This window comes from Diplotaxodon limnothrissa, linkage group LG13 (genome assembly GCF_057381915.1).
Source record: "Diplotaxodon limnothrissa isolate DT_005_m linkage group LG13, D_limnothrissa_male_GT1.1, whole genome shotgun sequence".
Classification (NCBI taxonomy): Eukaryota; Metazoa; Chordata; class Actinopteri; order Cichliformes; family Cichlidae; genus Diplotaxodon; species Diplotaxodon limnothrissa.
The window spans coordinates 24,732,149-24,758,870 of NC_140608.1; the positions used below are offsets into that span (position 1 = coordinate 24,732,149).

Here is a 26,722-nt window from a genome sequence, read left to right on the forward strand (position 1 = left end):
CAGACGTCGTGTCTAAGTTCTGGTTCTTGTGGTTTTCATCGCCCTGACATCCATCTCTGACATCGTCACAGTGAGTCTGAAGTAGAGAGTTTCAGCCCCGTGATTACCCACGAACCTCACAGATTTCCCAGAGTTCACAGCTGTTTACAGCCTGTGAAGTCTGCGTCCTGTAACTCAAAACACTTATAGCCTCATCTAGGCCTGGAGGGGCTGGGAGTGAACGGGGGAGCTTTTCAGCTGTGTGAAATTCCACATCAATTCTCGGCAGTTCCAAGAAGTTTTCTGCGCTGCATTCAAATTCTCGTAAACAATGTTGAACTGCAGAAATTTACAGTGCTGCTAACCCTCAAAATCCCACTTTTAATGCATAATTAACAGCGTTTCCCATTCTTAAGTTATGTTCGTACATGTTATTGATACAGGAGACAGCTACAGCTACTCTCTACGTTCATACGGGCCCTGCTGGGTCCCCCTCAAACTTACATTCGTTATAAAGGGAGGCAACTGTGTGAGTCCTAACTGAAAACCTGCTGTCAAAACAGTTCCCAAGTAAATCCCAGGGCAGCTTTTAAATGTGATGGATGGAGACGTGAATGTACTACAGGGCAAAGATGCAACCACACACTCCTCCTCCTCCATTTTCTGTTTTTCTTCTTTCTGTTTTTTTCCCTTCCTCTCTCCGGCTCGTGAAAGAGCCCTCACACTGCTGTCGCCGTCAGGTTGTCGGGGCTCATTCGGAGCCGGAATCCATGAAGGAGTGACACACAGGTTCACTGGCTGCACCTTAACCCCGCACCTGGGCGCACCTGAAGGGTCCTCTCTGCAGGATGTTTGCGTGGTTAGCTGCGTACCGCTGAAGTGTTTTGATAACTTAAGTGTCCCGAAGCCAGAGAGACGAGTAGTTTAACGTTATTAAAAAAAAAGTGGATGAAAGCTGATATCTGTACTCTCTCAAAGACCTTCATCACGCCATTATTCCTACGTTAGATTATTCACACCTGTCAGGCTGAAAGCATTATTTTTGTCAAAGATTATGAGTCACCGGCCCGTCTCTGCATTTGACCACAAACCAATTTTGGCACACTCTCTTCCAGTATTCGTGTGTATGTGCTCGTACTTAAGCCCCTTTGACATGCATTGGCACACACACACATGCCCCTTTTCTTGACAAGCCACTGCTGTACTTTTCTCACCCCTGACAAGAGAATACAGGCTTGAATAAGGATTGGATTACAAAGGCTTTTAGCCCTGCAAAGCCTTTTCCTGGCCACAATCTCTGGACCCGGGGATCCACTTTCCCTTCGGAGTGGCCCCAGGGTTATGATTAGAGCCGGGGAGGGATGAGATCGGGTTGCTGGTTGCCCTTGTCTGCCGTGTGATTGAATAGCACTCGGGCTATTGTGACCCATAATGTAGTGGTGAGTACCAGCACACTTCTTTTGTGGATTGTAAGTCAATACAGTTGAGAGGTGTGTGTGTGGCTGACGGCGCCGCAGCCTTGGATAATGATTTCCACAGAACAACCTGAGGAGCACGTTATGCTGTCACTGTGCAAATGTTTCAAATTTAAGGGCCGATTCACTCAAATAAAAATAACTAAAAAATGTCACATTTTCTGCAAATCTAACAAATATTTTAGAGTAAAAGCTGCAAACTGTTTGCATGGGCCGTTTTGAAGTTGATGTGGTTTTGTGTTTTCAAGCGTGGAGCTCCACTGTGCTGCCCTGACGTTGGCCTCGCAACTGGGGATTCAGCTGGTGAACTCTGACCCGCAGGTAACGACCAGCTCATCATCATCAGCTGTGTAGTAATCCTGCAAAGAATCTGAGGGGTGGAGGTTGTTACCACCAGCCTTCAGCCTTGTCCTGGTCCCTTTTAGTTGTAGCTAGCTGCTACTTTAGTGATTAATGCCTTTACTACAGATCAATGGTTCCAATATGGGGGAAGTATTGGTAACATTCAACTACTACATTATATTGCTTCACCAAATGAAAATGGTTAATCTGCATAAATACGTTCTTTTAGCAAGACTCTGGATGCATTAGATGAGTACATAGGATGTTTTCCCATTTACTTACAGTGCAACCTCTCTGCTGTGTTATTGTTTGATAAAGCCCAAAATGTTACCAGTGCATAGCAAGTTTAGATTGCAGGCAGACCAGTTTAGAACCAGTTCTTTTTTTATCCGTTTTACTGGAATACAACCAGAATGTGGTTTGGCATTTCCTTGCTGAAATAAGAAAGGTGTTCCATGAAAGAGACACCATCTGGATACTAGCATAATCTGTATGTTGTTTAGCATTAATGGTGCCTTCACAGATGTGCAGGTTAAGCATCGTGTGTGCACCGATGCCCGTCTCTATTCCACGACAAGCGTTGTGGACTCTGCAAGACTCTGGATCCCTGGGAATTATTACAAAGCTTCTTTAGCTCTCAGATCTTTCACGAACTGTTGTGGGGGGTTTTAGCATAGCACATCCTTTCTTTTCTATTTTATCAATGTCCCAAGGTATTCACAGTAAGCATACACCAGCCACCATATGCTCTGAATGAAAAATATGTTCTTGCTGTGGACAAAAATGTGAAGCTTGCCGTTATCATTTTCTTACTTTGTTCTTTGGTGCAACTGTATTTGTATTTGTGCTCAAGTGGCAAATACATCTGTGAGAAGTGGGTTAAACTTCCTCATTCATATATAGCTGAACTGTATTTTTCTAATTAATCTACCATCTAGAGTTTGAGTGCAGTGGCTTGTTTCGCTCAGTGGGGGGCGTTGGTGTGCTCGTGCTGCAGCGAGGAGCGACCAGCGGAGGTCAAGCTGGCGGCCGCAAAGGTGCTGGTCAAATGTACGTCCACCCTGCTGACCAGCCCTCGTCTGCCACTGGGTGAGCCTCAGTAATGTAACAGCCTGAAGTTTGCTTTGATGTGAGAGGCTGCTTGTGGCTGATGACCTTGTGTATGAGTATCTATCTGTCCGTGTGTGTGTGCTGTGGCAGGTCTGTTCACGACAGTTTCACTGTGGAGGAGTCTGTTCGTGCTGCTGCAGGACGAAGACCAAGAAGTCCGAGATTCAGCGTCTGACTTCATCTTTAACGTGCCAGCTCGTCTGCTCAGTACAGGTACACGCTAAGAGCTGTGCATAAGCATGTCCTTGCAGACTAACTAATATAAACGTGTACCCAGCACTATTTAAAAACTTGGGTGGGTGGATTTTGTTATTACCTGCAGTGCTTAGTGACTTCAGTATAATGCAGAGTGAGTATGTGGGTTATTTTTAACTCCCTGGCCAGTAATAATTACAGCCGCATTTAACTGCTGTTGTTCTGTGACCTATCCGGTCCTCCTGTAATTTAAAAGCCATCCAGAGTCATGGCATGGTTATTCATAATAAATCTGTCAGTTCTTTATCTACGTTTTAAAAATCCTCTTATAAATTTTGCTAAAAACAACAGAAGTTATCAAATAACTTCATAGATGGATTCGTGCTAACAGTCAGTTAGCATGGACACATGTCACATGCAGTGACATCAGTGGGTCAGTGTAACTGCTGCAGGTCAAGAAATACTGTTGTTCACTTTGAGCCTTTTTTCTTGTTTTTAAGCTGCTTTTAGTTTATATTATGTCAAACAGGTACTGTAAGTAAGCTGAAATATACGGTGGCCCTGAGAGGTTATTTTCACTGCAACAAACAACCCGTCAACAACCTGTCGAATTTCACAAAATACAACACAAATAGAAAAAAATCAACATTAATGAAGTTGAATAAAACACAGTAGAACTAGGAAAAAACAAAACTTATAAAACAAAAGAAAGTGTTTTTGGAGAAACAACAACATGACGGCGGAAATGAAAGAAACCAAAACACGTGAAGGATCGGACACTTAAAGAAGGGGAGGATTCTTCCGTGTTGTGCGGCAGAACAAGGTGCAGGCATTCACATAATACTGTCGATACACGTTTGATGTTATCTTCAGTTTGGTTTTGTGAGTTTTTGTGGCATTTTTTCTTCTTTCCGTTGTGTTTTATTTCATATGTGTTGCGTTTTGAGTGCTTTGGGAGTATTTTTCTTGTTGGAGAGCATTTGGCCTTTCAGGGCTACCGTAGATATGCTGTTGACACTTCTAGTTTGAGTGTGCTAAAGAGTATAGAGACAGCTTTCAGTTGCTTTCAGTTGCTGTGATAATGAAAGAAACTTAAAGATCAAATTATTCTTATTCAAGTTCTGAAGTCTCTTTTTTTTCTATGATTTCTGTTTTATAGTAATTTATCAAACTGGCCAATGTTTTTCTGTCTTGGTGTTCAGACCGGATCAGATCTGTTACCATGGTGACTGCTCACATTAAAAGCTCAGTAATTGAAAGTTCAGTTTTAAGTCCCCGTGAGCTAAAAGCTCTGAACTCTGTTTGACACAGTTTTTTTTCTACTCCTGGTTCTCGATGTCGTCACTAAGAATGGATCTTCGTAACACGATCTCAGGCACAGAAACCTTACCCACCTGCCGTTAAGGTGTTTTTGACAGTCAGTCAGAACAAAGCTGGGCTGAAGGGATGTAAGAGGGAGTCGAAACGGCTCATTTCAGAAAGTAGATGAAACAAACGTCTGCATCAGGACCCCTTATGAGATAAATAAGGCTAATTTTGAACTGTGAATTATGCAAAACTACTCTAGTCCAAGAATAAAACCAAGTCAGAGCCTCCTGGCTTACACCCACATTTCTCTTATGGCCCGGGCTTGCCCGTGTTGGCTACAGACTACATGAAATAAAAGTTAAATTACTGGGCCCTAACACCAAACCAACAATAATACATAATGCATGTGTATATATAAACAGACACACACTAACAAAAAGCACCACAGACACATGCTAATGTTAAAAAGGGCCGATGACATCATTTTGCACGAAGGGTTGGGGAGCATTCCTGGAACGAAGGGCGCTAATTCTAAGATTGACAGCTTGCGAGAGTTAGGACTGTGTGCGTGTGTGTGTGTCTTTTGTGGTCATGTGTCATTGTTTCTGGAATGTCTGAGGGCTGCGTTCTGAAGAACTTGTGCGACGGCCGGCCTTACTGAACGGTAAGACCGATTCACCCCAGTGCCGCTCTTATCCTCGCTTATCTGAGAGGACTGACAGCTGGCTGCTCCCTCACAAACAGCTTTACTGTGACTTCCTGTCCTCACAACACTCACTTCCTGTATTTTCCCAGCTTCCCTGCAGGAGCCACCCTTATTGTGTCTTTCCTCATTGATAGCATCTTGTAACAACGAGAGCCTGAAAAAATAAAACAATTTAAAAAAAAAAAAAAAATGTCTGATGGCAACACTTTTTGTAGATTTGGTGGGGGGAGGGGGGCATAGTCATGGGGGAAGACTCAACCCGAACTGTGGTTTAGCCGAAGGCTGATAAGTGACGGGGTTTTCTGTATTTCAGTTTGCTGTTTTTATTTCATTTGGTGGCCGTAAAAGCAAACAGAGTCAAAAAATCCAAATTTTCCCTTAAAAGCTGAGCCTGTTTCACCACCTCAGTACCAAGGAAACAACTCAAAATCCCTGGAAGTGTTTTGATACCAGTATTTATACAAAGGCACTGTGCGTGCGTGTGTGTCTGTGTGTGTGCTATAAGTGTTTATGTATATAAGGCCAGACTGGGTCAGATAAGCTGTAAGCTAAAAAAAAAATCAGATAGGAGGTCAGCAGCACAGCGTGACTGAGATGGAGATTTTTTCTTTCTGTGCAACAGGAAAGGAACACAATAGGCATAATTACAGAGTGGGTGTCCCAGTGTGTGTGTGTGTGTGGGGGGGGGGTTCTCCTCTGTCCAGCGCTCATTTGGAGATGACAGCTTTTTGCATGTGGGCGAGGCGCTGAGTCTGGCACTTACCGTAAAATACCTTACATTTCCTCATGGACGATGGGGAAGGAACAAAAACAAGTGTGAGTGTTTGCCTCCACTCTACTGTGTGACCTTTCACGCTCCAGCCAAGCCATTCAAAAAATCTGCTCTGACCGCCAAGATCATGAAAATTGCACTGAATTCCTAGTTTATCCAAGCACGTGTCGTACGCACTGCAGGAATGCAGCACGCAGCGCACAAAGGGAAGAAATGAGACGGTAAATTGGTGATCTTGTACCAGATGATTGGGCGACTTGGCCAAGGAAGTCGAATTCCTCGTGCAATGAAAAATGGCAGAAAACCAAAAAAGAATCACATCCCATTGATTATCTTTTTTTCAAACTCCTTTCTTGGGAAAATATGTCATCTTTCTTCTTTTAAAGCTTAGAAATGTTCTAAAATTATATCTGCGGCAGTTAGCTTGAAGAACATCATGGTGCTTTGGCAGTACCAAGGCCGATTTAATGAAGTCATCATGACCAGAAGAACACATGCACTGCTTGTGTGTGTGTGTGTGTGTGTGTGTGTGTGTGTGTGTGTGTGTTAGACCGTATAGGTCACATGAGAAGAAGGAATTAACCTGGAGTGCTAAATTAATCCTGAGCCGCTGACTTTGCAGCAGGCTGTGAGGCCAATTAAAGTTGTGTTATCATTTGATTTATTTGTGATTGGTCTTTTAACTAAAATGGCAAAAGTCTGGTGTTGTTTCCGTCTGCCTCTGAATATGTAACCTTGCACAAAGGCTTTGACTTCTTCTTCTCCTTCACCTGCACTGATATGAAGGTTTTCTCTGAGTGGCGACACCTGTGATTCAGGAGAATATCGCAGGAAATGCTCACATCCTCAGTGCTGGTGTAAACATGACAGACCTGTGGCTAAAAGACTGTTTACGTACAACACGACCATGGCGCTTAAGGTAGCTTTTAATGTCAAAGTGACATGTTGTTGAAACGGTGAAGTTCTCTGCCGCCTCTCCAGAGACCCGATGCTGGCAGCGAGTCCTTTGGCTCGGTGACCAATATAATATCTCAACCCTTAACGCTGCGGTCAGAGCGCCAAGAGCATAGGAATAGTGCAGCATGCTTTTCCACACCATACACACAGTATATAGTGCAGTGCCAGTGGAAAAACCCAGCTTTACTGTGTTTGTGTTTGTGTCTGTGAGAGTGTGTGTGTGTCTATTTGTGCCTTCCTCATTCCCTTCAGGCCATCCAGTGTTACATGAAGGGTAGTGTGTGTTTTATGACCTGCCACTGCAGAGTCAAGTATCTGAGGTGTGAGCTGCTTCAGATGGAGGCGGTGACTCCGGGCCCTTTGATATGGAGGACAGGCAGAAATGTGGGAACAGAGAACAGTTCAACAACACACACAAACACGTAACACACACAATTTAAGGAAATGTTAAAAACCTTTTCCCAATTTAAGGAAGCAGTTTAAAGATTAAAAACACTGTGTCTGTGCTCTGTCTGTGGTGGTTGTCTCACTTTTGGTAACAGATCTGATTTTATTGTTAACAAAGATTAGGGTCCACTCTGACTGCTTTGTACCTACAGATTTAGACTATAAATCTTTAGACATATAAAGCCTTTGTGTCCATTCACTTTAAAGGGACCGTGTGTAAAATCTCACCATTAGACATCAGTAGATTACAGATTCTGGTCAACTGACTTCTGTTTTCTCCCAATTCATGTGCAGCATCTTAGCTACAGTAGTGAGCGTTCATCTTTAGTGAGTGTGCGACGTTAGTCTGCTGTCAGTGTGCCGGGTGGCGACGTCTAAAACTTTGCGAAAGGAGTTCGATACAAGTCGATGAGTCAGTGAAGCTCACAGTGAGGATTTTCTGAACTTCTCTGTTAATAAACGCTGGCGTTAGCTGCTGTTAGCCAGCATTAGTGAAACTTTCCTTGAAATGTATCAAACATTGTTGAGCTCATAGTGAAACTTGGCAAATAAACTCTCACTTCTTCCCTGAGCTGCGACCCACAACCATTGTCCTGGATAGGAAGAGCAAATCTAACTGTCCCCCACCCCACCCCCACCCTGGCAAACTGGCACCACCTTCCAAATACCTCTAGACTAATTAGGTCTGAAATCAAACTCTGTTTGTCCTCGCTGGACCTCCAGCACTGTCACGGACTTAGGCCAGGACCAGAGGGAAGACTTTATATATAGAGCATAGATGGATTTGGATGGGGCGGTTGAGATGATTTGGGCTTTGTGACATGGGCTATAAGAGGGCTTTGATTAGAATTCTGATTAGTATCACGCAGATTAACAGTGAAATGCTCAGCACACAGGTCAATCTACGTATGAAATATTTAATGTAAGTTTGCTCATTTTTAATATAAAAATGTGCAGATTTTCTAAAAAAATTCTTATCAGAGCTGGTCATGATTCTTGAATAGTTGTTAAAAAGTTAAAGCTTAAATGATACAGGCTTGCCACGACTAGCTTCAAAGAATTGTCAAATACCATCAAATGCCCATGCAGAGTTCTGAGACGGCACTCTTTCTTGCAATTTTTAAAAAGTTGATTTGGGTCTGTATCAAAATGTAGAGAGCCCTGCTTTTACTGGAGCTCCACCAAGTTTCAGGGGGTATTCACGAGGGGTCACCCCACCAGACGGGCGGCGACTTCGGTGTGGACATTTACGTTTATAACCGTGATAACTCGAGAACAAGGTGACGTAGGATTTTGAAATTCATACCATAGGTGGATCTACTAAAACATCGTGGACTCTTTTGACTCTGTGACATCGGCCTTAACGTCAAGGTTAGAGGCCAATGTTTCTGAATAGTTATTCACATTAATGGGTTTTGGCTGGGAGGAGGATGTTCTGCCTACTTCAGTTCTTCGCTTTAAGGCAGGGGTGGAGACTCCAGGCCTCAAGGGACAGTGTCCTGCAGGTTTTAGACATCACCCTGGGTCAGCACACCTGAATCAAATGATTAGTTCATTACCAGGTGTCTTGGGAACTTCAAGACATGTTGAGGAGGTCATTTAGCCATTTAAATCAGCTGTGTTGGATCAAGGACACATCTAAAACCTGCAGGACACCGGCACTCAAGGCCTGGAGTTCGACACCTCTGCTCCAAGGTAACCCGCTGCTAGCGGATGCTGTGTTTACATCAACGATATCAGGATTGGTATCAGTGTTCTCGTTCTGCTCTGTACCAGAAAATGACTGAGCATTTTCCATGAAACATCAAACTGATTTTCAAAACGATGCAAGTTTTGCAAATTGTTCTATCCTTCATTATACAGTAGACTCCATTGACAGGACCGTATTTTAAAGGCCAATCCCAGTGAACCATATTCAAACAAACAACCTGGAGTAACCTATTTTGCTTACTGTAAAGACAGCGACGGGCTGTTCAGAATGGTGCCTTTCATTTGTTTACACTGGATGATGCAGTTGATCGGAAGCGAATGGCCCGGTGGAGCCGAAGGACGCTCGCTCGTGAAATGGGCCTCTTCCTATTGCAGCACAGCACTTAGTTGCGCAGTAAACCTGAGGTTTGTGTCACTCAGACGTTGTTGTAAAGCACACAGAAAGCAGAGGAGAATTACTCAAGGTTTGACTTGCTGCTGGGTCCTTTACTTTTGGAATAAATAGGCAGTTATTTCACCCTCCAGTGGAAACACAGACAGAATTTGTGTTTTCGCTGCTTTCACCGTCTTTCACTCGAAACGACAGCCTGGGGAATGAGATTTTAATCATTTGGTGGGTGGTGTGAAATAAAAAGTCACATGTCTGCAGTAATGACTAGTGTCTGCAGGCTCTGGTGCAGTGTGTCTGTGTGCAGTGTTTTCACTGCAGTGTACAGTAGTGGTTGTGATGTGCTCTTAAGATAAAAACTGCAATGCACCGTGTCAACGTAGGTATTTCGCAATCTAACCATATCGAAGTAAATCGGCCTCATTAAGCATCCTCGTTTATTGTGAAACATCTGTAATCAGACCTAGATCTGAGAGGAGTAGTGGGTCAGTCGAATGTTTACTCCAACCCTTACGGGAGTATCTGTGGCTGTGTTTACTCAGAGCCGGATTCTCTTTATATTTGCTTTTCAGGACCATGCAGAATACATAAAAATGCCATTTCTAATTGTTAGAAGGGAGTGCACTTCTCCATCAGTTTTAAAACTAATGCACATTTTGAAGTTTTTTTGTTTAATGTAGAACTAAAACCTGAATTTAGTGTCCACTGGGAGGTGAGTCACAGATCAGAACATAAAATCACCTCTAGAATGACTAATTGTGACGTTTGCCGGTAATCTGTGTGTTATCTCATGTACAGAAATCCACGCATTTACTTTTTGCCTGTTAAAACAAACATAAGCTATTTAAAGACAGATCTGTGCAGATGAGTTATACTGCATGCTTTTAACGACAAGAAAGCTGAGAGTTCACAAACACATAGGTGGGGTGAGGTTTCCATAATTGACTGATAGGAGCCTGTTTGGGCCCTTGGTGAGGCGGTTTTTACTTGTGTTTGACTGAATAAACACAAGACTGCGATGATGAGGCTCCCAGAATACTCCCACACCGTAATATGTGTGTTAATGCTCGCTGAGGTTTCGTACTAGGTTTCGTACGTTTATTATCTGGTTTCCTCTTCTCGCTGTTGTCGTTGTTGTTGTTTCTCTTGATCTTGACACCAGAGGAAGCCGGGGCTGTAAAGTGTTTTTATTTTGCACCTCTCTCACTATCTCACACCTTTGCTTCCTGCAGCATCTGCAGCGCACGCTGTGAACAAGAAAGACTTCTTGTTCTTCTCAAGGTGGTGTGTGTGTGTGTGTGTGTGTGTGTGTGTGTGTGTGTGTGTGTGTTTCACACAGAGATCTTCAGCAAGAACTCTGGTACTTGATGAAGTCTACAATATTCTGCAAAACTCTGCATGTGCAAGCATACATGGATATACAGGAAAAACAGAGTTTGTGCTCTCACAAGTTTGAAAGTTAATATGTGGCAGGAGCATCTTTATTGTTCAGCACAGCCTGAACTCTCTTAGGCAGCTTTCTGGTCATTGATTTAAGGAATAGTTCTCTGGACTTCTTGAAGGACATTCAAAGCTCTTCTTTGTTTCATTGAATTCTACCAAGATGATCCAACACAGCTTCAATAACCTTAAGGCCATGACTGATAGTGGCACTGTGATTGGGCATTGGTAAGATGTTTTCCAGGTGGTACTGTGTGGTGCATCAAAATCTGATGGTACTTTTCAACTTTGAGGAGATCCTGAACACCACTGTCTGAGGCCACGTCCACACTAATATGTTTTTGTTTGAAAACGCATCTTTTTCTCTCCGTTTTTGGGCAAAGAAAACTGAGCTTTTGAAAACGCTCTCCAAAGTGGACACGTTTGAAAACGCCGTTTTCTCGCCGCAGTGTGGAATGTGAACCCGGAGCCTTTAGAAAACAATGACGCATTTTAGTCATATGATGCAGTCATGTGACCAATTCAGCTAAGATGCAGGACGGCATTGTAGTCTATATTCTCGCTTGATTTTGCACTTTGTACTTTTGTGTTACTCACAGCAACAACTCCACCTCATTTTCAGTCCATTTAAAAAACTTGGAGCTTTTCCTCGACAATTTGCCGCGACGTTTCAAAGAGCCGGAAAGTAAACGGCAGACAGAAATGAGGCAGGAATCGTCTTATGTGTCACGCATGCGCAGTAAGGAACATAAGCGTTTTCAGCCGTTTCAGTGTGGATCCGCAACTTCTTGGAAACGATTAAAAAAAATAGTATGTACCAGCGTTTTTAGACGAAAACACAGTTTCCAAACTTGTGCAGATTAGTGTAGACGTAGCCTGAAATGCAACCCAAAGCCCAGAACCTCCACCATGCTTTACAGATGGCTGTAGACATTCACTGTTCTGTCTCCTGACCTCCTCTTTATACAATAATGACCAAATATTTCTGATTTGGTTCATCTCTCCATAAGATTTTCAGTCCAATTCTCGTGTAATTTGGCGAAACTCAACCTTTTCTCCCCTTTCCGTAGCTTAAGAATGGCTTCCTGACAGCCACCGTTCACTGAGACCTTTTCTAATGAGGCTCAGGTGAACACTGATAGATCAACTAAAGGAAAAAATCCTCTGAACGTGGCCAGGTACAAGTGAGTGGGTGTCTAAGACAAATTTGTCAGATGTGGGCGGCTGAGTTGAAGGAATGAACTCCCACCAAAGCGAATGTGACAGGAAGTGTCCAGGATTTCTCCCATTGCCCTGACAGCCCACTGATCACCCCCATTCCTGTCATCTGCCCCTCAATGTCCCCACAATGGGAGACCTGACACCCCTTCACCTGCTGCAGAGGCTCAGTTTGTAATGTGCAGACCTGTGCTCTTACTAAAACACACAGGTCTTATCGCTGCCTCTTCATTCAGCTCTGTAATGATTGAACTGTGTGGCTGCAGCAGGACAAACAGGACCATACTACTATTAATTACTTTATAATAATCAATAGATGTCTGCTTTTTACCAAACTGAGTCTTGCAAAAGCAAGTCATTTGGAAATGTATCCATTTTCTTAATTTTCAACAGATTTTTCTCTGATGATTCTCTACGGGGACCTTGCCATCCTGTGTTTAGTTCGAGTCTATGAAAACAGAACGTAATGTGAAGACAGCGATTAGCATACTATGACCCTACGGTTATTATGATAAGCAAGGCTGAAACAAGGAAGGAAATGAATTCGTACGATGCAAGATCAGATTACTTGAGTTTTGTGTCAAACTGTTTTTACAGAGCTCGCTTTTTCTGTGAAAACATTTTTTAGAGTTGTTTACCTTCTTCGGAGGGTCACCGTAGAGAGAGTGGGTATAAAATGAGGGGGGAAGTAAGAATTACTCCAAAAATGAGTTCCAGTCTGCCAGTTTTTCACACCCATAGACTGTATATAAAAGATGCACATAAACAGTTTGCTAAGCCTCCACTTTAGCTTTATGACCATAGCTGTGACTTCAGCCAGACGTGACCACATTTAAAGGAGGAGGCTGAGCATCCACAGTATTGTCTGCTGCTACTAAGCTCTGTTAGCAATGGGCCTCCATAAACTGTATGGATGCAATGCACAGATGCCCGCTAATTAATGCTAAATATAGAATCTTATTCACCAAAACTAGAGCACAGATTTTAGTTTAGTTGAAGTTTGGTGACTCAGTTACCAAAGATCAGGCGTTTAAAGTGCTTCCAAGGATGAAAACTTTAAGCCTTAACATAAGTTTAGGTGGTGAGTCTAAATACATAAATCGTTTCTCTCTTTGTAGCTGACATTAAGAGCAAATTTAGCTATAGAACCCTTCATTTCTGCTATAAAGCTTGACCATATAAACAGGAGGATGTGTGGCCATTTTGAAGTCAGCTCCAATGTTGCCTCTGAGTTCTAAATAAATGTAAAGTCATTGTAAAGGAACAAATTTGTAAAATAACACCAGTAGTTCAAGGCCATAGCATGTGGCATGCTAAATGTAATAAAGTAGTACAAGTATTTTTACATCATGGACCAGTGAGACTCTCCTATCTGTCACTGTAAAGACATTTAGCTAAACATGCATCCCTGAGGTGTCTTCATATAGGAAAAGGAAGGATGTGACACACACACACACACACACACACACACACACACACACACACACACACACACACACACACACACACACACACACACATATAAAATTCTGTATAGAAGAGGGTTCATGAGGGTTGTCATTATCAATGGAAAAAGCTGTAAAACGTATGAAAATACAGTTAAAAGTTCATAATGTATGCGCTCCTTCATGTTTTCCAAAGCCTTCCAGAGGGTCGGGTTGGAGTTGGACACCAGAGGGCCCACTCTTCCCCCTCTGTTGTAGTATTTTAGCTAAAAGTTTTAAAAAATGAGTATAAAATGCTGTGATGGACATGGATAAAGTAATGGTTTTGATTGCCTTGTCAAGGAAGATGGATGCTTCCAGTTTTTCCAGAGTCTTTAATCGTATCAAACTTTTGCTTCCACTGAAGAAAAGTAGCAGCGATGAGTTCACGAGATCAACATCAGATCTCTTCTGTGCCGCTGTGTACACTTTCCCACCAGAGAAGAAGAGATCACATGCCTGGTGAAGAGTTTGTTTTGTTTCTATCAGATTTACGTTTGAAGTAGTTTCTAAAACCATGGTTACCACAGTCTGTAACAAAGCAACCAAAGATCTCAGTGAAGGTCCAAAAAAAAAAGGTCAAATGTTTAAAAAGCTTGAAATGGTGCGACTGTTACACTGTTTCCAAGGTTAAGTTTTTCCCTCACTCTGCTGCCCTGCCCAGCTCAAATGTACTACAGGAGTGCCAGAGGATGGAGTGTGTGCCAGTGGATGCCAACTGCAGGGCACTCCCTCCCTCTCTCTCTCGCTCTCACACTCTCAGCCCATCCTACCCGAGCCCATTCTTCCACCCAGTGATATTGTCATTTGCCAATTGCCTCGCAGTCTTTCAACACCAGACACCACCTGATTAAAATGCTTGCGTCCAACATACTGGGCAGTAATGGCAATGAAAGACAATCCCCTTGAGAAAGAGGGGCATTTTTGCGCCAAAAAAGCTTGAGAGGGAAATCGGGTTAAGCGACGTGTGAAACCGCCGTAGAGAAGCAGATAAATTGAACGGCAGCTAAAATTTCCTATTATGTCCCCTTAATGCCGGGGGAGGGCTGTAAGGGACTTGACTTCAGAGGCAGGGCTGTCCCAGAGAGAGGCGGCTTCTTGGTAAAGAAAGGAATTTGTCACTCATGCTCTTAAACTCTTAAATCTCCTCTAATACACTACAATCAGCAGGCTCTAATGTTCACAGAGTGGGTTTCCCTCCACGCTCAGACTCCGGGCTCTGCTGCGATTTTACGCCTCCTCTCAGAAGATGAAAAACAATCTGGGTTCCCAACCCTGCATGTGTGTTTTAAACTGTATGTGTGCTCATAGGGGTTCGTATACCTCCTCCCTCCCTCCTTTCCTCTTCTCTTTCCTTGGTGGTAATGTTTTGGCTAGTGGCTCTCAAAGCCTTTTGAAGTCTCTGTGTTATCTTGGTGTCAGCTGCGGCGAGGATGGTCAAGGTGGGAGAACAATACACTCAACCGCCACGTCAGATAGTTGCAGCACGGACAACTGCAGCCGTTAAATGAAGTTATGTGTTATGTTTTCCCTCTGAAGTGTGTGTCCTTGCACTTCCACTTCCTCTAAAGTCTTGCAGCACTGCGGCCTCATCACAGGCCGGCCTGTGGGTATGTGTGCGTTATGGCCCATTTGTCGAGGACTTACAAATAGCCAGAAATACATTTTTTGCTAAAACAAGACACGAACATTGCATTTGCACATCTTACACACAGAGACCGTCCTTTAATTTAACGTGCAAGAGTGTTAGGAGCAGTGCTGCAATTCAAGTGTGAGCGCGTGCGCAGATTGGTGCAAGTATATTTTTGAATCTACTCATACACACCCTGATGGCGGTTGGTTGTATGAGTTATAGTTTTGTTTCCCAGAAGTACATCCAAACCCAGAGAGGACACACACACACACTCAGTCTGGAACACAGTGTCATTGAAACATCGCAACTTCACAAACACCAGCAGCTACAAACCCACAAGGAGGTCACTGGGGGAAATCCGGTCAAGGTGGGAAACATGATTTCATGAAGTGGTCATGAAGCCCAAAACCTGCCTGGCGTCATTCTCGTCCACCATATTTGGAATAACGCCGAGATGCGTGTGCACATTTTTCCTTGTAGAACGCCTGAATTTTACAAATAGTCTTTTTTTTTTTTTTTTTTTAATTTCAGCTCAAGTTTCAATTATTTTGGATTCAGTGACACACCACTACATGTAATGGTTTTTCCTTTCATGACACTCGATGGGCTCAGTCTGTGGGCTGCTGTGTCGTAGAAACATACTATAATACGTATGTGGCTCATGCTTTCCTTGTAGTAATCTAGGTGTGTCCACCATATTTTTTTAACCCTTATCCTGATAGGGAACACCAGGTTTCTCTTTTCCCTGTCAGGAGTTTTAATACATCTGCTAAAACGCACCGACTTGACTAAGATTTCAGTTGAGGTACTCAAAGCGTCCGCAGAACACGTCTCATTTTTCAGCCAATTAACATGAGTCACTGGTAACACAGAAGAATTAGCTTTAAATGTCTAGTCGGAACATTATGCATCAATAAATACTTTTATATATTTACAATTAGTGATTGTCACATGTTACAAGAATTCAGATTGAAATGTGGTAGTACAGCAACTTGTACCAGCTGGTTAGTTCAACATTTTGTAAATTTGTAATAAAATATTTAGCACTAATTTATGTTTAATAACTGTGCATAGACGGTGTGTAGCTAATTTAGCTCATGGGCACATAAACATAATCTAACATGATTGCTGATATAACCTGTTTAGATTTGATATGTTTAATTAAAAGACATGCACCAGCTCCTCAGTAGCGTAGCATTAGCATAATTAACCATGTGCCCTAAATGCAAATAGTAAATTCTTACAGACAAACTAGGTATTATGAAATATTTAAATGTAGCAGCTGTCATATATAAGTGTTAAGTAATTTTAAGTAGCATTCTGACAAAAAAACGTTGGCCTGCTAATAAAGTATTTAAAAAGAGGTCGTCTGAGGACATGCACCGTCTGTTTTAATGCCATTAGCATAACACATCTGCCAGTGACCCTGACGCTACTCTGTAATAAAAGTAACATTAAATTCTTTCCTACTGAGAGTATTATCACCTTTCTTGTGTAGCTAAATTAGCTGATTGGCAAAAAAGAGTGTTAGTTTTCTAATACGATGACACGTTTAGTCTAAAAAGTGTTTAACAAATGAATTAAACCACGGCCCTACAAGAGAGTTCAGACTATGTTGGAAAATAAAGGTGTTCATACCAGATATCGACTTTGAAGGTCATTGTAACTATAATATATATCCATGTATGTCTGCACATGCTTCGATGTTTCTGTATCTATTTCCTCGTTTGATAACAAAATATATACTTTTGCACAAAGGTGTGTATTATAGCCTTGCAGGTGATTTTTACATCCAAGTTCTACATTATCAAAGTGTTTATTAGCTTAGAGATTATTTACATTTGAATGTTTCAATGTCATTTGTAGTAAATCATTAGTTTTGAAGTTTCTTGTTGGCACCACACACATCTTGCTTACCATTTCAGTTTGTAAAATCCCTCCCTGTTTCCAACTGTAACCTTGTGCCTCCTTTTGAGCTTGATTGTATAAAATGTGTTTTATATGTAAAACAGTGTGTGCATAGATTTTAAATGTTTGTTCTCTTCTGTGCTCAGACATGGCAGGTGTGTTCACGTGTCCGCCTGCGGCCCTGGATTCAGGCGTCGGGCTCCTGTGTCGGCTGTTCGAGATGTGGGGGGAGGTACAAGCCGGCATCCTTGCTCTGACAGAGTGGCTGCTGGGGGAGGATGAGCACAGCCAGGATGCAGCTGTAAATGAAGCTTCTAGTCTGGTGAGTGTCGTTCACTCAACTCTTATTTTACATGATTTTCATTTATTTGTCATTGTGACCTGAGTGCAGATGCATATGGACAACTTGAACTGTAACACTGTGGTAAAAGAACATCACGACCAGTTCGAAAAAACAGTGGGAAGTGTTTGCTAGACAGTAGACTACATATGCTAGCAATGATTTTCATTAGGTAAACGGATGCGTCTCAAGGTTGCACTTTCTATGGCTGCACAAGGATTGTTTGTGAAGTGTTAGGGTGAAAGAAATTGCTGACACTGCTGTGTAGTGGATATATTAGGTTCTATATTAACACACTGACACGAAGTCACAGTTTGATTCATGTTAATGTGGTGTCTGTGAAGTGTGAAATATCAGGAACAATTTGCTCTTGCTGTCATGTTCTGCTCTCACAAGAAGTCAATATATTTGAGTTCTTTAAGTAACCAAGGTTTCTGCTCTGTACCCACATTTGGTTTAGCCATCTGTTTAGTTGCTCGTGTATTTTTGAGCTTTGGTTGATTAGATAAACACAACCCAAAGTATTGTGTTCTTAGAGCTGCCAGTTTTTGGTACGGAGTCATATAAATCTGTTTAATGTGAACGCTGTGACTCGTACTAACCATAGACTGTATATAAAAGATGGACTGGGCCACCAACCATAGTCTGTATATAAAAGATGGACTGGGCCACCACCAGTTAGTTCATGAACTCTTCTCCCGAAGCCTCAAACTGAGTGTTTTAACTGTGGCCATCTCGATGTTTTGAAACCAGATATGAGAATCTGGGGGTGGAATGTGAGTGAGAAACCAAGGTAGATACCATATCGCAGCAACTTGTCAGCTTGAATAAAGGCCCACCGTAAAAGGTATCCTTTATTTGTATCATATCGTTTATTTGACTCCAGCTGGGACCACAACGAGCCCTGGAGTGACCTTAAAAGAGCACAATTGACGTATTAGCGATCTGTTAGCTACTTGCTAGTATTTTGGCATCTGCATTCATAATGGCCATTAAATGGAATTAGAAATGCTAATTACGGAGTTTTGACGTTGCATGGTTTGTCGAGCAGAGGGGCAGTCTGTTGGCAACACATCTGTTTGGAACCCCACAAACACAACAACCAGGTGATCCAAGCAGTATCGCCAAGTCACAACAACAGTCACTTAAATAGACACTTAAATAGCTACGCAAAACAAATGGAATCTGTTTGTTTCATAAGACTAAAAGAAACTAGTGCTTTCAGCATTAATCTCGTTAAAATGGCATTAACGCCATAACCGCATTAACGCGGCAAATCTCCGTTAGCGAGTTAGTGCGGATTGCCCATGCGTGGGGCAGCACGGCGCTAACGAGCTAACTGTGCTAACACGTTAGCGTATACGTATATACGTATATATATGTGTGTGTGTGTGTGTGTATATATATATATATATATCTATATATTGTGCTATTTCTTACTTCTTGTACTGTCTGTTTTTGTTACTGTTTGTACTGGAGCACCGTAACCAACATAATTTCCTTTAGGGATCAATAAAGGATTCTGATTCTGATTTTTACTGATTGCCTGGCAACAAGAACAGGATTCTTGAAACTAACTGGATGAATAGTTTCAAAAACTAGCATTTGAGGCCACAAACTCATAAGGAAAATGTTTAAGAGAGGTCATAGACCAGGCGAGTATTAGGTTTGTTTTACAATGATTTGCAGTATAATCTGACTTACTTTGGAAACCTAAGGAGCCTGAAGCACTTCCAGATGGGCACTTCATTTTTCAGGCCTGGAAGCTGTGTCCGTCTTCTATATACAGTTTATGATAGTGACTAAACCACGGAGATTTATTATCAAGTGTTTTAGGCCTGGGATTATTTTCTCAAAGTAAAGCTTCAGAGTTAGTCTCTCCTGGCAGCAGAAAGCATATCTTGAGTTATTGTGACAAGTCAGCAAAAATCTAGCTTTTAAAGTACAACAACATTTACAAAAGTCTCTGTTTTAGGGCTCTTAAAAGCCTAGAGTTGTGTGGATACAGGCTTACTTACAACACAGAACTGTTTTTAGTAAAAACAAATACATATATGTGAGTATAGATGTTGTGATTTTTGTGAATTTAGTGAAGGTGATGGAACATTTAGCAGCTATAGATTGAGATTCTTCATTGATGATTTGGTGGAAACTGGATCGGTATTACACAACCAGCTCTAGGTGTGGGAGGGGGGAAAGCAAACTCTTTAAATTCCCTTCCAGTAAAGTGACTTCCATTTTGCTTTTGACCAGGACGATGACGACTTCCTGTTCGAGAAAGGGGATCTAAACCTATGGGCTGAGCCCATCCAGTGGGTGAAGCTGCTTCACAGACACCTTGGCTCCCTCATCCTAAACTTCAAGGACACTCAGGAACCGGGATCTGCTGGGCTGGACCAGGTTAACCAAATCCACACTCTGGCCCAAAGCAAGGCCCTCAGCTCCCAGCAGGCCCTGGACTCCCTCCCAGCTCTGCCTCAGTTCTGCTGCACCATCGAGCACGCCCGGCTGACGCTGCGTCAGCAGAGGGCCGCTCTGGCTCTAGAGTTGCTGGACAGGCTGAGACAGAGAAGCTAGAAGAGATCGGTTTTAGTTGCACCAGTTGTTTATTTTCGATGGGAAAAGACTTCCAAATATTTCAGTTATCACATAAATGGATTTTAATGGCCCGACACAGGAGACCACAGGCTGGTTTTGTGGTGAAGTCTTTTAATGATCAAGTGGAGGGAATGAAGGAACTCTGATGTTTTTTGTTTTTTACTTCATGTCTTACAAATGTTGCTCTCATTGACTGCCAGAAGCGTCATAAGTGCATGATTACTGTTCCGTTATTAGTGTACTTTTTAAATCCAATGTTCCCAACTGCTAAAATGGAAAAAATACAACATAATGTCCTGTTTTTTTTTCCTTTGTTTGTTTCTAAATGCTACGATGGTTTTAAAGAGGCTGCAGATGATAATAACAACACTTTGTGAACATGTGTGCAGATTTCTGGCAATTGTGGAGCCATAACAATAATTCAAGCCGGGCTTGTGCGAAAACAACACTCGGCGCACTGTTCTCTTATCAGCGGGAATGTGTCACACGACAAACTTCCAACAGTGTCAGCATTGAGCTCGCAGTGCATCCCGCGCTCTCCATGTCCACCAGGGAATTTTAATTCGGAACAAAACAACTCGGGCGCCTTGAAGCTTTTCGGGCTTGAGTGCGGCGATTGTGTCGGCGCTGACACGTCACCAGAGTTGTATTTCAGCGTACGCTTTTGACTCCTGTGTGTTTATACGAGGTGTTATTTTCCTGTGATATTTAATTTACTGCAGGACTCTTCCCATTGGACTGCGTTTTTATTCTTCCCTCTAGTTTTCCCGGTTATGTAATTAGGAGGCAGGCACAATACGCTACTGTCCTCCCTGAGTGTGTGTGTGTGTGTGGATCCATGCTGCCCCCTCATTCAGCTGGACCCTTCTCTCTCCCTCTCTCCCTGGTAGCCATGTTCCCAGTTACAGTAAAACTGACGTAATGTTTTGGAGCGCCTCGACATCCCCCAATAAAAACAGAGCCGTGCAAAGGGAGAGCGGTTTCTGCGGGACGAGGATGTGTTCGAGGGATTTCTCAGGAGCCTCGCTGTGTCTGTCCTTCACATTAAACTATTTATCACAACTTTGCAAATAGTCTTGGGGCAGCCCTCAGCCTAATTTTAGGGTTGGTAGTAGTAGATTCCAAGCTCTTATGTCACTTGTTTTTCGCTTGTTGCTATTTTCCCTTTTTTTTTTTTTTTGCCCTTCTTCCATCTCTAACCAAACCATTCAGCCCTTAACAGTACACTGAATCATGTCACAGAAGGAAAACTTTTAGAATCACTCTTCCAATTATAATAATATATGGAAAACCAGTGTTGCAGAAACCAGTCATTTCTGGTGATATGTGTTGCTTTTTTCCTTCTTTTTTTTTTTAAATACCCTCCTGCCTGAAATATCTGCCTTTCGGAGGCCTGATATAGAGCTCCCGTGCTCTGCTGCCAACTCTGCAATCTTTCCACTGTGGTTTTTAAAAAAAAATCTTGTCATAACTCCAGAGAGCAGACTTGAGGAGTTTGACATTTTCATGTGAACATTTTGCCATCCTTGCAAGGATGGGGGGACTTATTGCAACCGCACTGCACTCTTTGACTTTACAACCAAGGGACTTTTTATTGTTAGGCAGGGAGGTTTTGTTAAAATGACAAAAACATGTTAAAAATGATTTTTTTTTTTGCGTCTCAGGAGCTTTACTTTCACCTCTTTGTGCAGAAATACGAATTGCTGTGCTTTTATTTAAAAAAAATAATCAGTTAAAAGTATGATAGTGCTCCAGTTTAACTGTCCTGGGTGGACCTCTAAAATCTTATCCAGCTCTGGTCAGCAGGTGGCGCCTCAGTCCTCCTCCCCCTTCGCCGATCCCCCTGCTGCTCTCTAGGGGGCAGTGTTGCTCTGTCGCTCCACACAAAAACCACATTCCTGCACAGTCTGGGCCTTCTTGAGGTTGGAGGATGGTGAAAAACAAGTTTTAGAGGAACTTAGAGGAGTGCTTTAAAAAGACTGAACCAAAACAAATCTATTTACTGCAGTAATGACTCTGCACGTTGTGCTTTAGGAGTGACGGCTTCAAAGGTGAAAGCCAACACTTTTAAAAAAGTTTAGTCGTGACAAGATTAAAGTGGATCATGGTGGCATATAGAACCTGTGTGTGTGTGTGTGTGTGTAGAGTGGATACTGTGGATTATGCAACCAGTGGAGTCTAAAAATTGTGCTGCACTCTGACTGGTCTTTTCTGCGCTCATACTTGTGGTCTCACCCCATCCACAGGCAGAGAAGCAGGGAGAGGCTGAATTTCCTTCCATTACAAATACATGTGTCAGCTTCTAAGTGCACAAGAAAAGAAGACTGTCGGTTCAAATCCCAGGACTTCAGGAGCCTTAAAACCTCCCTCTATTTACGACAGCGAGCTTCGCTAATGCGCTGCAGGCTGGCACGCATTCATAGTAGAGTACCACATTCTTTCTCAACGAGCCCAAAAAGCAAAACCAGCTTCCACAAAATTGTGTGATTTAAAAAAAAATTAAATAAAAAAAAGTTTCGGGGGCGTGAGAGGGTGGTGGTTGTAGGGGGGGTTGGGCTGGAGTTGTATTTCATTTTCAAGGCGTGGTGTTAAAGAATAGACGGCCAACCGGTGAATGGAAGTTTTTTTTTTCCTCGGGGAGGAGGCGGCTCCTCGAAAAAAGTTTGCGCCGACTTGAGCTCGCCCCTCCCCGGCCACGCAACATTTATACGAAGGCTTAGAGCTCCCAGCAAAGCACTCTGGCTCAGCGCTTCTTAAGGGGAGGAAATAAAACCACCTACAACTCAACAACACAAACCTAACCCCCCTCTTTCCCTCCCTCCTGTTTCTTTCACGGACTTAAACCTGCACAGAAGCTTTTTAAGCAACTTTTCAAAAGTTTTATTTTTTTTTCCACAACCAAAAACCAGTCGTGGCACAAACTACTGCTCGTCGCATTCAAGGATCCTGCTCGGTCCTCCATGAAAGAGTCAGTGCGGCAGCAAGTTTGGGCAAAAGAGATGTCAGCGACCGTCTTGTCAGCTTTCTACGACATGGACATGCTTTATAAGGTAAAGTTTGACGCTTTGAGAGTCTTTTCTTGTTCTGAATGAGTTTTGTGCTTGAAGTGGCGTACTAACTTGTGCACAGTTTGCATGTGTTCGACTGCAACAAGTTGTAAATACTGCAGGCGCAGTCTTTATGCCATGTGCTCAAAACAGTAACGCAGTTAACTGTCTGAGACGCTAACTTGGTGTCATTTCTTCCCAGCAGCAAGATAAAAGCATGAACATGAACGCCCTCCACATCAACAGCATGCTGGACAAGAAGGCGGTGGGAGCTCCGGTTGGCGCTCCCGGCTCCGGCGGCGCCTTCACGCCGGGATTTTACCGCAGAAACTCGACCAGCAACGTGGAGGCGATGAACAACGGCAACAAGTTCTCCATGGGCACCTACGACAGCCTCAAGGAGAACACGCCGAGCAGCAACAGCAGCGCCACGGTCCTCATTAACAAGGAGAACAAGTTTCGCGACCGCGCTTACAGCGAGAACGGAGAGCGCGGCGTGCTGCAGCAGAAGCCCGGCTCACAGATCAACTCCACCCGCTACAAGACCGAGCTGTGTCGGCCCTTCGAGGAGAACGGCTCCTGCAAGTACGGCGAAAAATGTCAGTTCGCTCACGGCTACCACGAGCTGAGGAGCTTGTCCCGCCACCCTAAATACAAAACTGAGCCGTGCCGCACCTTCCACACCATCGGCTTCTGCCCGTACGGTCCCCGCTGTCACTTTATCCACAACGCCGACGAGCGCCGGCCCGCTCCGCCCGCCAACGCTAACGTGCAGACGGTGGAGCCCAGATCGGCTCGCGAGCTCTGCGGCTACGGCCAGAGAGAGGTCCTGCCGCCGCAGCAGCAGCTCGGCTACACCCAGAGGGACAGACCAAAGCTTCACCACAGTCTCAGCTTCTCCGGCTTCTCCACCCACCACGGACTGGAGTCTCCCTTGCTCGACAGCCCGACGTCCCGGACCCCTCCGCCTCCCACCTCAGCCTCCTCCTGCACCTCCGCCCACAGCTACTACAACGACGACGTTCTGTCTCCGAACTCCGTGCCGTGCATCAACAGTGCCTTCTCTTTCCCCGGACAGGACCTAAAAGCCTTACTGGCCCCGCTGACTGTGCACACCAGCAGCAGCTACGCCAACAACCACTCCGCCGGTGCCTACTACGGGAACGTGCAGAGCAGCGTGTGCCCACCTTCCCCGCCGACCTACAACATGAGCCACTTGCAGGCGTTGCGCCGCCTCAACGAGTCGCCGGTGTTCGATCCTCCTCCTAGCCCGCCAGACTCGCTCTCTGACCGGGAGAGCTATGCGAGCGGGTCCCTCAGCTCTTCCGGGAGCCTCAGCGGCTCCGAGTCCCCGAGTCTGGACGCTGGAAGACGTTTGCCAATCTTCAGCAGGCTGTCGATTTCAGATGACTAATCACACTTTTCTTTTTTCTTTATTTTTTTTTTCATATGGATTATGATGGACGAGTCAGGGGAGGTGGGTTGTCAGTGAGTGAGAGACTGTCCTTCAAAGCAGAGGATCCCACCCCACTGCCCTCATTTCAGCAGCATCCATCCCTGCTGAAGTGCCTTCGTGCAAGACTTTTAAAATCTCTACCAGCTCTAAAGGTGCTGACCCTGCTCCGACCTCGCTGGAGGGGGGCAAGAGGAGAGTCTCACCCGCAGAGATCAATAAAGCTTCAGTTTAAAGTGTCCTTGACCTGGCATTAGTCTAGTATTTTTTTTCTTTATATGTAATATAGCTGTAATAAAACTTAGATAGCAAACAGAAGGCATTCCATCAGTGCCTTGCCCAAGGGCTCATGGCAGCCCTCTTCTCCCTTATTGTTGCTCTATCAGGCAAGCCACACTTTTCCTGGGATTAAGTGTGTGTGTGCGCGTGCGTGTGTGTGTGTGTGTGTGTGTGTGTGTGTGTAACATGACTTGACAAGAAGAAGAGACTGTAAGCGGTTTCAGATTTCCTCCCATCCTGCCAAGAAAATGCCTTGACTTAAAGTAACATTTTTTTTTTCATCCTCTTCTTCTTTCCTCTCTGAAAGCTTCAACTTCCATTCCAGATCTGTCTCTCACCCAGCGCCACCCAGTGGTTCGTTTGGTTAGTGTAGTTTGTTGCTTGGTTAAAAAGCACTCTTGAGTTGGGCTTGTTTGGGGAAATCACTGCTGATGGTTGAATATATATTTTTTTAGCTGTTTCTTTTTTTTTCTCTTCTTTTTTTGAGTGATTTACATAGCGGTGCATAACTGGCTATGGACTATTTAACTTATTTATTATCTTGTGAAAAAAAGTATAGGCTACATTGGTAATTTGTGTCCATACTGTATTTATCAAGTATGATGAAGCAATAGATCTATATTCTTTTATGTTTAAATTATGATCGCCATTATTAATCTGCATAAAGTGGAGTGTATGTTCTTTTCACAGTAATATATATATTGTTTTTTCTCCTTTTTTGTAACTTCACTTGGTTATTTTTATTGTAAATGAGTAAAAAAAAAAATCTTAATTTAAGAGAACGTATGTGATATTTATTTCATTAATTTTGTTTCCTTGTTTACGTTTATTAAAAGTTTGCGTGATTGCTGTTTGCTCCTGAGGTTGTGTGTCAGAGCTGTAGAAGGCTTTCTTTTTTTTTTTTTATTTCTTTTTTGAGGATCCTTATTTAGATGTGTCTGTAGAATGTATAAACAATGGTTTGTCATAGACCGTCCAAACCTTCGTTCCTCTTTTCGTTGATCTAGATCAGACTTCAGTGACAAAGAATCCGAGTCAATAAATTAACCAAAAAGTTTTTTTTTGTTTTTTTTTCCTTTTTCATTTTCTGTTTGCACGAGGTCACACTGTGATTCCAGCCACGTGCTAAAGAATGTAGCAATCCCTTGTGCCCCAGTATTATTGTGTAGTGCCTATGGGGTTCATAATCTTGACATGCCTTAAAATTAACCAAATAAAGTATTTTTCCTACATTGCATCTTTTTATAAATCCAGATGGAACTGAATGTAGTGTTGGATTTTTGTTTTTTCTAGAGGTTGTTACCACTCCAGACACTCTGACAGGAAAAAAAGAAAGGAGAAAAAAAAAAACACAACTGTAAACTTTCTCAAAGTCCCCATTCCTCGTTTTTGTTTGGTTTTTTTAAAATATTGAAATCTAGTGTTGAGTTTGCTGGAGAGGGAAGTTGGATGGACACATTTGGATTGTACATAGTAGGTACAGGGGGATGCGCACTATGTACTTTTGACTACTTTATCAGAAGTAAAGCTTTTTGAATGTAACACACAGAAAAAAAAAAATGGAGAAAAAAAAAGACGGACAAAAAGACAACCGAGAGTTGTGTTCTTTTCTTTGGGGGGGGGGGGGGTCAGTTCACTACAAATTGAGTGTGAGACTGTTAACTTTGTACTGTACATTTTTTTGTAGTTCTCCCAATAAAAAAAAAAAAAAAAAAAAAAAAAAAAAACTTTTGAAAAAGTTTCAGACTCTGACTTCTTGTAAATGTATGATGATGTCACACACGGTCAAAGCGCTGACCAGCTAGTTTTACCCCAGTGCTGCTGAGATGCCCCCCCCTTTCTCCGGATGTGTAAATGCTCTCTGCAACGGTTGTGAAAGTTCACTGCAAACATGGAAAAGGGGTACAGAACAAACTGGAGATGGTGTTGCGTA

General features: G+C 43.1%; 2 protein-coding genes across 3 annotated transcripts in view; both read left to right on the top strand.

The window, feature by feature from the left end:
- thada (THADA armadillo repeat containing) overlaps positions 1 to 20,234 on the top strand; it is a 122,871-nt gene extending 102,637 nt beyond the window's left edge. Inside the window, exons 34-38 of the mRNA XM_085368927.1 lie at positions 1,703 to 1,775; positions 2,735 to 2,885; positions 2,997 to 3,119; positions 17,219 to 17,394; positions 19,666 to 20,234. Of these exons, the coding sequence (XP_085225053.1) occupies positions 1,703 to 1,775; positions 2,735 to 2,885; positions 2,997 to 3,119; positions 17,219 to 17,394; positions 19,666 to 19,989 (847 nt within the window). The 3' untranslated portion in view covers positions 19,990 to 20,234. The remainder of the gene's footprint in view (positions 1 to 1,702; positions 1,776 to 2,734; positions 2,886 to 2,996; positions 3,120 to 17,218; positions 17,395 to 19,665) is intronic.
- A 2,513-nt stretch (positions 20,235 to 22,747) lies between these two features.
- Positions 22,748 to 26,477, top strand: zfp36l2 (ZFP36 like 2 zinc finger CCCH-type). Of its 2 annotated transcripts, none has more exons than XM_085369571.1 (2): positions 22,748 to 23,060; positions 23,260 to 26,477. In XM_085369571.1, exons 1-2 carry the CDS (start codon positions 22,971 to 22,973, stop codon positions 24,469 to 24,471), a joined length of 1,302 nt encoding a protein of 433 aa, XP_085225697.1. In that variant the 5' UTR covers positions 22,748 to 22,970; the 3' UTR covers positions 24,472 to 26,477. The 2 variants fall into 2 exon arrangements, with proteins under 2 accessions (XP_085225697.1, XP_085225698.1); XM_085369572.1 differs by having other exon boundaries at positions 23,263 to 26,477.
- Positions 26,478 to 26,722: the final 245 nt, after the last annotated feature.

What these genes read in the sequence shown, in the direction of transcription:
- zfp36l2 (XM_085369571.1), top strand. Translation starts at nt 22,971, where the DNA reads ATGAAAGAGTCAGTGCGGCAGCAAGTTTGGGCAAAAGAGATGTCAGCG. An exon ending in ACATGGACATGCTTTATAAG is followed by an intron (nt 23,061 to 23,259) that starts GTAAAGTTTGAC and finishes ATTTCTTCCCAG; the next exon opens with CAGCAAGATAAAAGCATGAA.